Genomic DNA, 13,997 nt, shown 5'->3' with positions numbered 1-13,997 from the left:
AGGTGGGATGAAAAGATCCATATCTTCAATATGAAAGGTCAAAATTTTCAATTGATCATCGGCTTTTCCTCCTGCTACATACACTTTAAGAATATATCATTAGATTTATATAATTTACTTCGAGGACTGTTATATATCAAAATTTGAAAAATATCAAATTTTTATAATTTGTCATAAAATTTGTATTATATTGTGATTTTAAAAAATGGAAATTATTTGATATCAAAAAGACATGCTTCGTATTCAGAATGCAATTCGATAGGTCTGAGGTGCTCTCATGTCCCACAAAAAATACTGTCGAAACGCAATAAACGCTCATTTTGGATCCCTTAACTCTGCCTCTGACTCTGCCTTTTAGAATGTTAGCAATCATTTAACAAATTGAAATCCACTGAGGGGACCACATATGCGTTGTCATCATTTGGTCAGAAGCAGTACATATGCCATATATAGGGATCAATGAGTTACATATAGGATAACCTTGTGCAGTCATAATATGAAGACCTGAGCGCAAGAAGACCGCAAGTCCACTTTGGCCCCTCAACATGAATACACTAAAGTTACGTATAATTTCTTTAGGGTTTTATAATGTTTATTATATGTTCCAGGGTGAAAACAACATGAAAGGTTGTGAAAGATTTATTTTGACCCCTGAACATGTATAAAATATTACGCTAATATACGCAACTTCAGTGTATACATGTTGAGGGGCCAAGTGGACTTACGGTCTTCTTGCGCTCAGGTCTTCATATAGTACCAGCGAGAGCCTGAGGTATTTTGGAATTTTGGTTTCTTTGTTTAAACAGTCACTCCGTCCGGAGCCATGTTTAGGTCCTGATGGGACCATGCTCAAAGAATATGCTCGAGCCAGGCTAAAAGAACTGTATAAAGGTTATCACATGAAAATAATATTCGGCAACATCAATTTCGAATTCGTTTTCATTTCTATCTGAACAATAATATTACATTGCCATTTATGGGAAAACAATCTTGCTGGATCAATTGTTCTCCTAATTTCTCCAAATATAGATGTTGACATTACGTTCTTAACCGCAAGAGAAACCGATGATTATACTCTCGACGTACAAACCGTAGCCGTTGCCAACTGCGACATGGAATCTATCGTGGTAGCAGCTGTAGCAGACCTTAAAATAGAAGCTCAAGGGATTGAAGCGTTTCTTCTCTCTATTCCGGATAATGCTGCATACATCGTTGGCAAACCTTCTATTGCTACCATATACATTAAAGGTACGTTTCATTCAGCATAATGAATTAATTTCTTCCCAACCTTTTTCAGAGTTTTGGTATTGAGAACAATCAAATACTGTGGTGCAGAAATGCATTCGGGTTTTTATCCCTTATTATAAAAACGTTCCTCAGAACTAACTTTCAAACTATCATTTCCGTGTCGAATCAGAGTTCTGATAATTATGCAAAAGTATAAGTGCCCGAGGTTTAAGGTTTTGATGTTAGAACACCACAAGCTGTGTGATTATCGTTCAGATATAAATTTGGGTGGCATTATGGACTACCGCAGGGATCGGTCTTTGAAACGCTTTTCTTTGTGCTGTATATAAAACTTCTTCAAATATGTTTTTCCCAAAGATCCCCCTTCAATACCGGTTGTGACATTTGAGGAGGCGGTGTATGTCGTTGATGAAGGTTCCACAGTTACAGTTAACCTATTGAGAGGGGATGATGGAGGCATAACACCAATAAATGTGGGTAAGTGTTTAAAGCGATACGATATTTAATTGGATTCGCGATTAAGCAGATAATACTGGGTGGCAGTCATCAATGTAGTCTAATAGTCACGGTACTTGATTTCAGTGTACACGGCTCCCTGGTGCAATTTCAGCGGTGGAGATTTGCATATGTATTGAGTTGGAAAGAAAAAAATCAGACTTAGACTCTCCATGGTGCATTTGGAATTGAGTAAATGAATCATGATGCTACCCCGTCCCTCGGAAGTGACGCACACCGACATCGCCTGGCTAATAATTATTTGGTGCAGCAGAGACACTAAAATGAATACACGGGATCGATACACGTGAATTGCTATGCACGATTTTGATATCAGACGAAAATCTTCGGATACCGGGTTAGAAAATGATGAATATCTCCCGTAAATGATTTCGTCTCAAGAAACAAGATGTGGTCTCATACACTTGAAAATACGTGTTGAACAGATATTATAGTCGTTAGTGTGCGCTTTGAAAATTGGCCGTGCGCTTTGAACTCAAAATTTGACCAAAACTCTAATTTTATATTGCGTTGGTCTTGTATGGACTACAGCGCGCAGCAGGCTATAGCTGCACTCACTACTGGAGGCAGTATAACCATTGACCGCAATGTCGTATACAAGCTTACTCACACAGCGAGAAATCAATTACCCCGGCTATTGTCAGCAGCCTTAGTCGGGTCACTTCGCTAATTATGCATCTCATAAGGTCCGAATAAAATGGCCATGGGTGGCTGTGAATTCAACCTACCATGGCGATTTCTACCATGAAGATATCGGGGCGATGACATTGTGTGACGTTAAGCAGTCGGTCCCATGTACGTATAGTCATACATGTACATATACCTCGCAGTCAGTTGCGGAAAGAGTATATAGAATGCTAAGCACTGACTGACCCGTTCATTCTGGTGCTTGTTCATATTTACACAATGTAAAGTATAGACAGGCAGTGCGTCTTTGGCCCTGCCTGAGGCTGCTGAATAGTAGAAGAATTGAACTGATTCTATATCCAAAAAGGAGCATTCCTGATGGAACTAAATTCCAGTTACACCAGGTCTAACGTTAGACCTGGTTGATCTCTTTTGTGCAAACTGGGCCAGGGTTTACATGGGTTTTACATTTAACCTTTGGAATTACATACGAGGTTTCTCATGCCCAGCGACGGTGGATATGATTATCTATTAAAAGTTTTATAATACATTATCAAAATTTTATTAAATTCTCCCATGCATAGGTGTTGACATATATCCCTTAACTGCAACGGAGACTGACGATTTTGCTCTCGACGTACAGACCGTAGCCGTTGCCAACTGCGATATGGAACCTATCGTGGTATCAGCTGTAGCGGACTTGAAAGTAGAAGGTCAAGGGATTGAAGTATTTCTTCTATCTATTCCGGATAATGCTGCATATATCGTTGGCAAACCTTCTATTGCGACGATATATATAAGAGGTATTTGTATTTATGTGGAGTTTTAAAATCATAATGGCGCGACAATTACGATTGATCAGCTGATTGATAACATGCGGGAGAACTAAAATCGTTGACCAGCTTAAAAATAATTTTTAGAGCGTGAAATGCATAGTAAGGAAACATAGTGGCTTATATAAAAGACTTCATTGTGCAATAATTAACTCAACAACACAAAAAGAAACTACTCACTTACACAACCAGTTATGAACTTAAACCTTATCACAGCATCACAGCTCATTTTTGACACCGCATATTTGTTACCAAAATCTCTAAATTGACAAAGATTGATACCAGTATATAAAATTTGATGCATTTGGTAAAAGTTTCACATCAAAATGATCACGCATTCGGAGTTCTGTGCATGGCCAAGTTCGCTTGCCTGCGCCGAGCACCTGTCGACTATCCCAAGTGCTCGGTTTATCCATATGGAAAGATTTGGCTACAAAAACGATTCTCTTATAACCCATCTATGTACAGTTTCCACCTCGATTTCGTCCAAGCTACCAGTGAATTGTCTCGACACAGTCTGTCATTACACTACACGGTTGAGTGCATAGCATCATAGAGCTGTGTGAGATTATAGCTGGAAAATAGGCCTCTGTGATTAGTTTTTCTCAAAACCTCAAGTGTTCCCTTCATCCAATTAGATTTTTTTAAATATCGAACGAAAGCTAACACTTCCCCCTACAAACTTTTTTTCATTAGGTCAACATATAACGCAATTCAATGTTTATAGCAAGGCGAATGTGGTAAATCTGTTGAAAACTACCTTTCAAGCACGTTTTTTGACCAAAATGTAGGTTTTAAAAGTCAAAACCTCAAGTATTCATTACAATATTTGTCAAATTGTATGTTATTAAATAAAAGAGCACACTTATATTGTCATATTGTCCATATAATGAGCAATGGCCAATTCTCTTTTGTAAGTCTTGTCCAAAAAGTTACTTTTTTCGCCTGTTTTTTGTAAGTTCAATGAACTATGAATTTGCTAAAAAGCGCTTACAAATTGATAATGCAATTGTTAATTTAAATCGCATAAATTGTTACAGTGCTTTACTGGGATATGATGCGACAGATACCGAGGATAGATATGACCTTGTGGTTGATTCGGGCTATGTCATGGTCGCATTCGTCGCAAATTTTACAAATGCTCCGAATTTCATATACTGGTATCAATCTTTTGAGGTTTTTGTAGCAAATGTGGTATCAAATTAAAGCTAACAAAATGCTGCACACGACTGTGTCAATCAAATCATCACAACATAAGCAGGTTTAGATTTATGACAGGTTACATAGAATGACTTTCTTTTTGTGTTGGGTTTACTATTTTTTTTTTATAATCAATCGGTGAAATTAAATAAAATGTAAAACCTACATTCTTATTAGGTCGTCAATACAATATCATTTACCTCTGTGTTGCATAATGGGCTATTCCAGTTGAAAACCACACTGCCCCTGTGGAAGATTTGGGAAATATCTTCCACAGAGGGAGTAAAAGTTTCAAAAATAATAGACAGTTGGGTAACTTCCATTTGGTTTACTCACTCCAGTTGTGGAAGTATATAGGTATTAGCCATAATACGGGGGGAGTATGGGATTTAAAATGATTAACTCTGACCAATTACATTTGAAAAACATACTCCCCCTGTGGAGGATATTTCCAAGATCTTCCACAGGGGTAGTCTGGATCCCAACTGCAATATAAAACATTTTTATATGTATATTTAACTTTATTCTCGTGCGTTCCTAAGATCCACCAGCCATACCTACAGTAGCATTTGATGAGGTGGTTTATGTGGTAGTTGAAGGAGACACTGTGATGGTTAACATATTACGCGGAGCCGATGGAGGTATTACACCTGTTGACGTGGGTGAGTAACCCGTATGTTTCATTTCGATAAAGTAAAGTTGTATGGATCCAACCTCAGATATACTTTTGTAGCCCATAAAGTTTAGGGGCGTAACTAGGGGAAAGCTGAAAATGTTTGCGCCTGTGAGCAATCCAACAAAAATTTACAGTCATTTACAAGAAACCTTTTATGATTATGACAAAATTGATAATATTTGTTTTGCAAGATTCATTAGGACCAGCTCGACTGTTACCCACCCCTTCTGCTAGAAGGGAATCTCTCCTTAGTCCTTAACCTGGGAGAATCATACCAAAGCTACCTCTCCCCATGGTTTCAAGGTTTTGGAAGGAAAGCTCGAAAATATGTCGTTTTTTCGGCGTTTTTGTTTTTATAAAAGTGAAGTATAATACTCATCACATTTTACGTATGAAGCTTATATGAAGGATAAAATGTTGGATCACCTATAAAAGACTTATATTAAACAGCAGGTCAGTTGTTTTATATCTTTATCGAAAATCTACTATAACTCAATTATGTTCCAATGTTTATAGTTTCACTTCTCCTATGTCCGCCATTTTTTCTTCGCTTTTTGGTAAAGGGGTGGAAATAACGTTGCTTAATGCAGCGACTGAAGATTTCACACTAGACGTTGAGATGGTGAGCGTGGACAGCTGTGGGGTACAAACTATTACGATATCTGGACTATCTGATATACTAAAGGAGGATTTGGAATTGTTTCTTATATCCATCGTGGAAAATGCCGCGGTATACAATATTGGAATGCACTCTAGAGCAACCGTCTATATAATAGACGTGGAGCCACGTAAGTATGATTATATATTATGTTAACGATGATGATGACGACGACGATGATGATAATGATAATAATTACGACAACAAAGATTATAACGAAGATAATGATGATTATGACTATAACGACTATGATGATGAATAAGACGTAGGTGATGGCGATAATGATGGCGATGTTGATGATGAAGATGATGACGATCGCGATGGTTGTGACAATGCTACTGTTGATGATGGTGGTGCTGATGAAGATGATTATGATGATGATGATGATGATGATGATGATGATGATGATGATGATGACGACGACGACGACGACGACGACGACGACGACGACGACGACGACGACGACGACGACGACGACGACGACGACGACGACGACGACGACGACGACGACGATGATGATAACGATGATGATAACGATGATGATGATTTTGTGGGATAGGCTTTTACGACGGGAATTCATAACAATTAGTGGGTTTTTAGCGGGTTCGCCGTCGGACAAGTTTAGAACTGTCAAACTTTCATCAGGAGTTAGCTCTGACTTCTTCAGGACAAAATATCTAAGAATGAGACATGTAGACCGAACCTTGCCTACTAATGACTCTGAAAAGAGCCGTTCACTGAAGACTACCCCTTGTCAACAGAGAACAAGCAGATCTCGCCTATCTGCTAATATAAAAGATGATGATGACGACGATGACGATGATGACGATGACGATGATTACAATGATGATGCTGATGATGATTTTTTCAAAATCTCACTTTCATTTCAGCATTATATTCAATAGAATTCTGTGAATATAAAGCAGTGGAAGACGAGTCACCATTTACTTTCAACATCATAAGATCTTTGTCAGGATCTGAAGGAACTATTAGTGAGTATTATTTGGTGTTACTTTTCCAATGAAATGGTTAAAAAATATGCGATATAAACAAACCCGGCTTACTCTTGAAAACATCTTACCTTGGCTCCCCAAATCGGTAAATGAATGGCATACAGGCTACTGCACAAATTCGGGGTTTTCCCAATCTGAATTTATGAGTTAAAATAAAGAACACATATTAATATATCTAACATTATATACTTTTGTAGAAAAATGTAAAACGCCCATAAGATGTACGCAATGGACCGAAAAATTTCTGTGTAATAAATTAAATATTTAAAGGCCACTGATGCAGATCTAAAGTCTGCACAAAAGTAACGCAGCTGTTATAAATAGCATATAGCTTCAGAACTAATTATTATTTTCACAATATTTTAACATAAAAAAAAAGGATAATTTATTTACACGCATTTTGATACCCAATTTGTCCAGTTTTGTTCAATATTAACAATACAGCAGTGTTTTGAAACAAAGATACCCGAATTAAAAAGTTGCAGCTATTTGTATTGATTTGAAGTAAGCGCGAAGGTAATGGCGTGCTTTACGTGCTAACAGTGCTGGCATAATAACCATTGATCGCTGTAAACTGCAACTTTTGCGTTGTTAATGTTGAACGACATTTAACAAATGGGGTATCAAAATGTGCGTAAATAAATCATCCTTCTCTCTATGTTGAAATATTGTGAAAACAATTATTAGTTCTGAAGCTATAGGAGTATTTATAACAGCTGCGTTACTTTTTGTGCAGACTTTATAAAGTGGTATGCAGTAAAAAAAGCTTGATAACGTCTTATAATGTAGCAAATCTCGGAAACTGCTTGTCACAAAACATGCTTGGACTAATTAAAGATATAACGACGACAGTTTTGGTCGATGTATTACAAACAGCTTTCTTTTTATTTCTTTTTCTTATGTAACATTTTCGCTCATTTCTCGCTCTATTTCAGCCTTTACAGTCCGCGATGTAAGTACTACAACTCGCGACGACCACCAAGCCGTCACTAGAATGATGCTGACTTTCCCGATTAATTCGGTAACGGAACAAGGAACTGTGACCCTCATCACTGATTCCTCAATTGAAGATACTGAAGTGTTTGAAATAACCATATATGGGCCAACTGACGGAGATCTCGGCGAAATCACCAAAGCGACAGTGTATTTGTACGACCCACCCAGTGAGTTTTATTAATTAATAATTTTACCAATTAAAATTGTTAGAAAAATGCCAGGGGTGTATTTATCGTGTAAATTGCATTGGCGCGACGCGCGAGTTGATGTATTTATATTTCCTCGTAATTTCGTACATCTTTAGTGACATTTTGTTATAAAATAGCATTACTTGTTGCTCGAGAAATTATTTTGTACAATTTCACTGTCAACAAGTAATACGCATTAATTATAATAAATTAATGACCGAATTAAAAAGACTATTTTGCGTTTGACGTCAGGGCAAAGGCGCGGCGTGATTGGTTGCTGACCTGCCCAGTTCAGCATTTTTGGTCTAGTTTAGTCATACGCAAACTAGCCTTTTTTTTAATTCGGTCTTCAATTATAACCTATCATTAGTTCTATCGCATAATTCATTTTGTCTTGTATATTACTCATTACGGTATCTGTACTTGAATAATATATACTATTATATATTAATGAAGAAATTTGGGTATACATTTAAAACCGAAGAAATCTACTTGCTTCCTTTACTTTTTTGTTTTGGGCATAAATCTACGAATTGCCAGCTATAACAATGGATTTTAATTATTCTTAATATGTGACCATAGCGCTATACATAATATTTGTTGTGTGTTTTAAGTCATTTTACTTTGGCGGTTACAGGTCTTATAATACGATTCATTTATTTAAATCTCTAGAAAGCGAGTTTTATTTTGCTCGCTCTTTCTACCATGTGATTGAGGCTACTACCTATGTCGATGTTATCATCTATAGAAAAGGTGACGTGAGCCAGCCTGCACATGTAGGTACGTCTGGACAATATAATGTAGGCACTTAGCTACTATCATCACATTACCGTATAAAGTACAATATTGCATTTACATTAGTACATAACTAGTAGGACCCTTAAAGAAAATATCCATGTTTTACCCAGTCCAAACCCAGGAATCCATGTAACAACAACTTCTACTCTGCTGTGGTTAACAAAGCCCTAGCATTTGAGGTGTAGTCAAGAGAGGGGCAAGGGGTAGCTGACCCCTGTGGAAAGTCTTGCCCCCATCCCGAGATGCTTTCTTTTGTAATTTTCGTCAAACCCCTGGAAATTTGCCTTGTCCCTCCCCCAAAAAAGTCCTGCAGGCTACGCCACTGCATTTGACATTTTGCCCTCTCGTGCAAGTTGGTATAGCAATATTGCAAAGCTGTCAACTAATTCTAGCATTCAGTAAAACAAAGAGAAATTCAGTCAAAACTTTCAGAAAATAAAACTTGATCGTGACTCTTCAACAATACTTTGTTATTCCTCAATTCCATCTCTGGATTTGAGTTATACCTTACTCAACATCCAATATTATTCTCAAAGACAAATAACGAATAACGAATTCTGGCACCGATGCACACATTCCGTCCTTGTCTGAAGTGTTTGTCTCTGTCCCGAATTTTGGTTAATATCTATATATATCATGATCATCGTCATTTTAATACATTAACCGTTATTAGTTCTCCGCACATTGGACGTTGACGTTGATGCTGTGGCACCAAATGACTACACCAGCATCCACAGATACGTTACCTTTGAAAGTAATCAACTTGTGACGACTGAACGGGTGACTATCGTCGATGATGAACTACTCGAAGAAACTGAATGTTTTCAACTGACATTGTCTGAGTCAGGGGGTGCAGATGGCACTGTGGAAGGAACCCCGAGTATTACCACCATCGGTATCAAGGATGATGACTGTAAATATTTAACATTACAACTTTAGAGCCATCAACTTATAATTATAGTGTTACCTAGCCAAAGCTCTCTGATGATACAGAATTCTGCTTTGTGAACCAGTTTCAACTTTATGAGTTAATATTAAATATTCATACATCACGATTTGTACCAGTTGAAATCAAGATACAAAATAAAGATGTTTATGTGCTATTGGACCGAACCTTGGTACTCGACCTCTTCTCCATTACTTTGGCTAATAAGACTGTATAAGTAACCTAGGAGAGAGCAGATGATTTTCATTTTTTCTGGTATATTCCTAGCAAATATGGTTTTTGCATGTCTGGCAAATACAATTTTTAAAACATTGAACGTTAGCAGTAATTTCCATTCATACATTCAAATTTATAAGAAAATGTATAAAAAAAACCCCGATATTACACATAAGATCAAGCATTCTCAGATGTTGGAAGATGATACAGGAATATAAATGTTATTTTTCTGTACAATCTTTTGGATGATCTTGCTTGTTTTCTTTCAGATTGCCTTTCATTTGATAGCCGATACTACAGAGCTTATGAATCAAGCAACACATTTAGAATAGATGTTGTAAAGAAAGGATACATTGGCCATATTTCAACTAATGTCAGTAAGTTATTACAACGCTTTAATTAGGAAACAAATTGTCTTGTGATTAAAGATTTTCATTTCAACACTACACTATTTTTCGCTCACCTGGTACGTTTTCACTAGTTCGACTAGCGTCTTCAGCAGATGGTGATGCTGTGATGGTATCTTGTCTACGATCGGGATGACCTTCACTGATGACGTCATATGATTGACAGAATGACGTCATAGGATGTTACGATGTAGCGGCGCCCCCCATCACAGCATCACCATCTGCTGAAGACGCTAGTCTAACTAGTGAAAACGTTCCAGGTGAGCGAACAATAGTGTAGTGTTGAATATCCACTACGTATGAATATCCACTCGTAAATTGTCTTGTATTGTAAATTGTCTTCTAGTCGACCGAAAACACTCACCTGGACACTTTTGAAATCACTTCATTGGGTTCCAATACGCCAAATGATCATTTTCAAATTAGTTTTGCTTGTATATAAATGTCTTCACGACCATGGACCAACATATTTGCTTATCATTGTATGTTCCAAAGAGACAAATCCGATCTTGCAATGATTATCTTCGTCTTGACTATCCATTCACTAGAGTATTAGCTGGTGATAGGACTTTCACAGTTTTTGCATGAAAAGAGTGAAATAAGCCACCTTAGAAAATCTTCATCTACAAATATATTTAGAAAAGAACTGAAACCTATTTTCCCTTATCATGTTGTTTTTGGTATTGTACTTTTGCAATTTAAGAGGCACCTTCAAATGTAGTTTACGTGGTAGTATTAAGGTATTATGTAAGCGCTCCTTATGGAAATGGTGCAAAAGCTTTCGTATTGTATTGTATTGTTGAATATAAACACTATTCCTATTATTCGGCACTTTCCTACCGTTGATATTACACAATGTTACGTGATTATAAAATATCGATCTTAAGAAATCATAGACAATGACTTCAAATTAATCATTAGCGATAGCGTTTATTCTCATTTATTTTGTGATACTCTATTTCATTGTTCGCTTTATTTTCATCACAGACTACTACAGACCATGTATCAACAGTGAAAGTCCCCGTGTAATGTATGGCGTGATTTCTCGCATATTCATGAGGGCCGATTGTTCGACCGTGCCGTGTCTAACAATCACGCCAGCGCTGCGTGCATTCGCGATAGAGCGTTAGAGCGTTGCGTGCTTTCGCGATTACGCGATAGACCATGAAAATACGCTATAATTGCGTAGCAGTCTCGCCTGTCGCATTTCATGGAACAATCGGCCCTCATTATCGGATAATGCAGAGATTTTGACTGGTGGGACGCTCTCTGTAGTACTCTGTGATTTTCATTACTGTAAAGGTCGAAAGGGGACATTTACGGACGGCGGATACCAGTGCACCAAGTCGTGTAGTCAGTTTATTTCATTTCAGTTTTATATATACCTTATACATTTACTTAATGGCGAGGTTACTACTAAACGCCGGGTCTTTTATTTACCCTTCTTACGCAAGTGTTTGTTATTTTATAATTAATAACAACCTACACGTATCCACATCACTCGTTCACATCGGTAAATTTCCTGACCGTTCCTAGTTTTTACATTCTGGCTAGCATTCGACATTCTTATAAACATGTAGTGATCACGAATGTCAACATTGTTGGTTTTTTTTAACTCGAAGCTTATCAAACACATGAAGCAACAGCTACAGAGAATATCGACTTCACTCCCGTATCTGGATATCTGGATTTTACCAGTGATGTCCACACAATGTACATTCCAAATTTAACCATACACCCTGATGGGGAACAAGAGAACCAGGAACAATTCTTCATCTCGCTCAATGTAGGAGATCCCAGCCATCTATGTCAGCCATCTACGGCTACGGTTATTATAGAGAGTACCGATGGTAAATATTGATAATAAAGAGTAGAAGAAGAGGAAAAAAAAGAAGAAGAAGGAGAAGAAGAAGAAGAAGAAGTAGAAGAAGAAGAAGAAGAAGAAGAAGAAGAAGAAGAAGAAGAAGAAGAAGAAGAAAGAAGAAGAAGAAGAAGAAGAAGAAGAAGAAGAAGAAGAAAGAAGAAGAAGAAGAAGAAAAGAAGAAGAAGAAGAAGAAAGAAGAAGAAGAAGAAGAAGAAGAAGAAAGAAGAGAGGAGAAGAAGAAGTAGAAGAAGAAGAAGAAGAAGAAGAAGAAGAAGAAGAAGAAGAAATAGAAGTAGAAGAGAAGTTGAAGAAGAAGAAGGAGAAGAAGAAGAAGAAGAAGAAGAAGAAGAAGAAAGAAGAAGAAGAAGAAGAAGAAGGAGAAGAAGAAGGAGAAGAAGAAGTAGAAGAAGAAGAAGAAGAAGAAATAGAAGTAGAAGTAGAAGAAAGACGAAGAAGAAGAAGAAGAAATAGAAGTAGAAGTAGAAGAAAGAAGAAGAAGGAGAAGAAGAAGAAGGAGAAGAAGAAGTAGAAGGAAAAGTAGAAAAAGAAAAAAGAAAGAGGAAGAAAAAAGAAGTAGAAGAACAAGACAAAGAGGAAGAGGAACATTAGGAAGAAGAAGAAGAAGGACAACAACAAGAAATAGAAAGAAGAAGTAGAAGAGGAATAATCAGAAGAGGAGGAAGAAGAAGATGATGATAATAATGACTAGGTAAAACCTCTTTTTGCAACTGTATTGTAAACAATTACAGTCATACTGTTTAGACAATAACAATAATGAAAGTTATTATTATTACTTTTATTACAATTATTTCACCTTCTTTCGTCCTTGTATTATTTTAATACCCCTTTTAGTGTGGTGTCCAAGCAATTACTGTGTTAACGGAGGAGAATGTGTGATCACAGAATACAATAGCTACTCTTGTCAGTGAGTGTTACGTAATCAGTACTTAAAGTCATCTTTCATATTACATACACACATCGTAAAGAAATCATTACGATTATTAAAAATTTAATTGCATTTTAGTGTTTCCAACACATTTTTCATATCTAATCTCAACTTTCAATTAAATCTGCATGAAGCAAAATATATTATTTTCAAACATATATAGATTCTAGACTGATATATCTTTTATTGTTACCATTTTAAAAGATGCCCCCGTGGATATGAAGGAACTCAATGTGAAAAACGGGCAGGTAAGCAAGTAAATTGATGTCAGTGGGGTGTGGGCGGTGGTGGTGGTGGGGGGGAGGAGGGTGGAGGTGTGTATGTGTTGTGGAGGGTGTGGGGGTGTGTTTGTTTGGGTTTTTTTTTTTTTTTTTGGGGGGTGAGTTGTATTATGTTTATTATAATTCTGTTAGTTCAGTACAAGGATGCGTGCCGGTGTGAATATGGCTATATGGGTGCTGGGGTGTACATTGGCTTGCAATTACCGGTGGGGGAGACCATGGGTGTGATTTTCAAAAATGATCGATCAATATTACACATTCTACTTGGTTGATAAACAAAATGATTCTTCTTGCCTATACCCATGTACCTGAGAAGTATCAATATTATGGTTTTTTTTTATTTCCAAAGTATCTTATTTAAAAAAAGTTTGAACGATCATATTTCAAAATGCCAAATATGGACTTACGGTCTTCTTGCGCTCAGGTCTTCATATTAATGCAGATCATAATTACTCTATGCATGGGTAGGGTGCAATTTCGTTATATTATCTTCTGGTGCTAAACTGATCAATATACCACAATTGCTAAACTTGCTTGTTGAAAGTCATGAGAGTTTTAAGGGCAGGATTCTGCATTGAAATCAT

General features: G+C 37.0%; 1 protein-coding gene across 1 annotated transcript; it reads left to right on the top strand.

Moving 5' to 3' along the window:
- The first annotated feature begins 1,048 nt into the window (after positions 1-1,048).
- LOC140143481 (FRAS1-related extracellular matrix protein 3-like) lies at positions 1,049-13,414 on the top strand. The gene is made up of 13 exons (XM_072165315.1): positions 1,049-1,248; positions 1,606-1,725; positions 2,976-3,194; positions 4,967-5,086; positions 5,664-5,888; positions 6,649-6,750; positions 7,707-7,934; positions 8,628-8,735; positions 9,427-9,666; positions 10,185-10,292; positions 11,945-12,172; positions 13,039-13,111; positions 13,337-13,414. The coding sequence occupies exons 1-13, from the start codon at positions 1,113-1,115 to the stop codon at positions 13,395-13,397; spliced, it is 1,968 nt and encodes a 655-aa protein (XP_072021416.1). The 5' UTR covers positions 1,049-1,112; the 3' UTR covers positions 13,398-13,414.
- Positions 13,415-13,997: the final 583 nt, after the last annotated feature.

Source organism: Amphiura filiformis, unplaced genomic scaffold, assembly GCF_039555335.1.
Source record: "Amphiura filiformis unplaced genomic scaffold, Afil_fr2py scaffold_22, whole genome shotgun sequence".
Taxonomy (NCBI): domain Eukaryota; kingdom Metazoa; phylum Echinodermata; class Ophiuroidea; order Amphilepidida; family Amphiuridae; genus Amphiura; species Amphiura filiformis.
The sequence above is the reverse complement of the archived record's forward strand: the minus strand, read 5'-3'. Positions and strand labels throughout refer to the sequence as shown.

Bases quoted from the DNA above. Each gene is read 5' to 3' on its own strand.
- LOC140143481 (XM_072165315.1), top strand. From the start codon at position 1,113: ATGGAATCTATCGTGGTAGCAGCTGTAGCAGACCTTAAAATAGAAGCT. The intron at 8,736-9,426 runs GTACGTCTGGAC...AACCGTTATTAG, and splicing joins GAGCCAGCCTGCACATGTAG to TTCTCCGCACATTGGACGTT. The intron at 13,112-13,336 runs GTGAGTGTTACG...CCATTTTAAAAG, and splicing joins TACAATAGCTACTCTTGTCA to ATGCCCCCGTGGATATGAAG.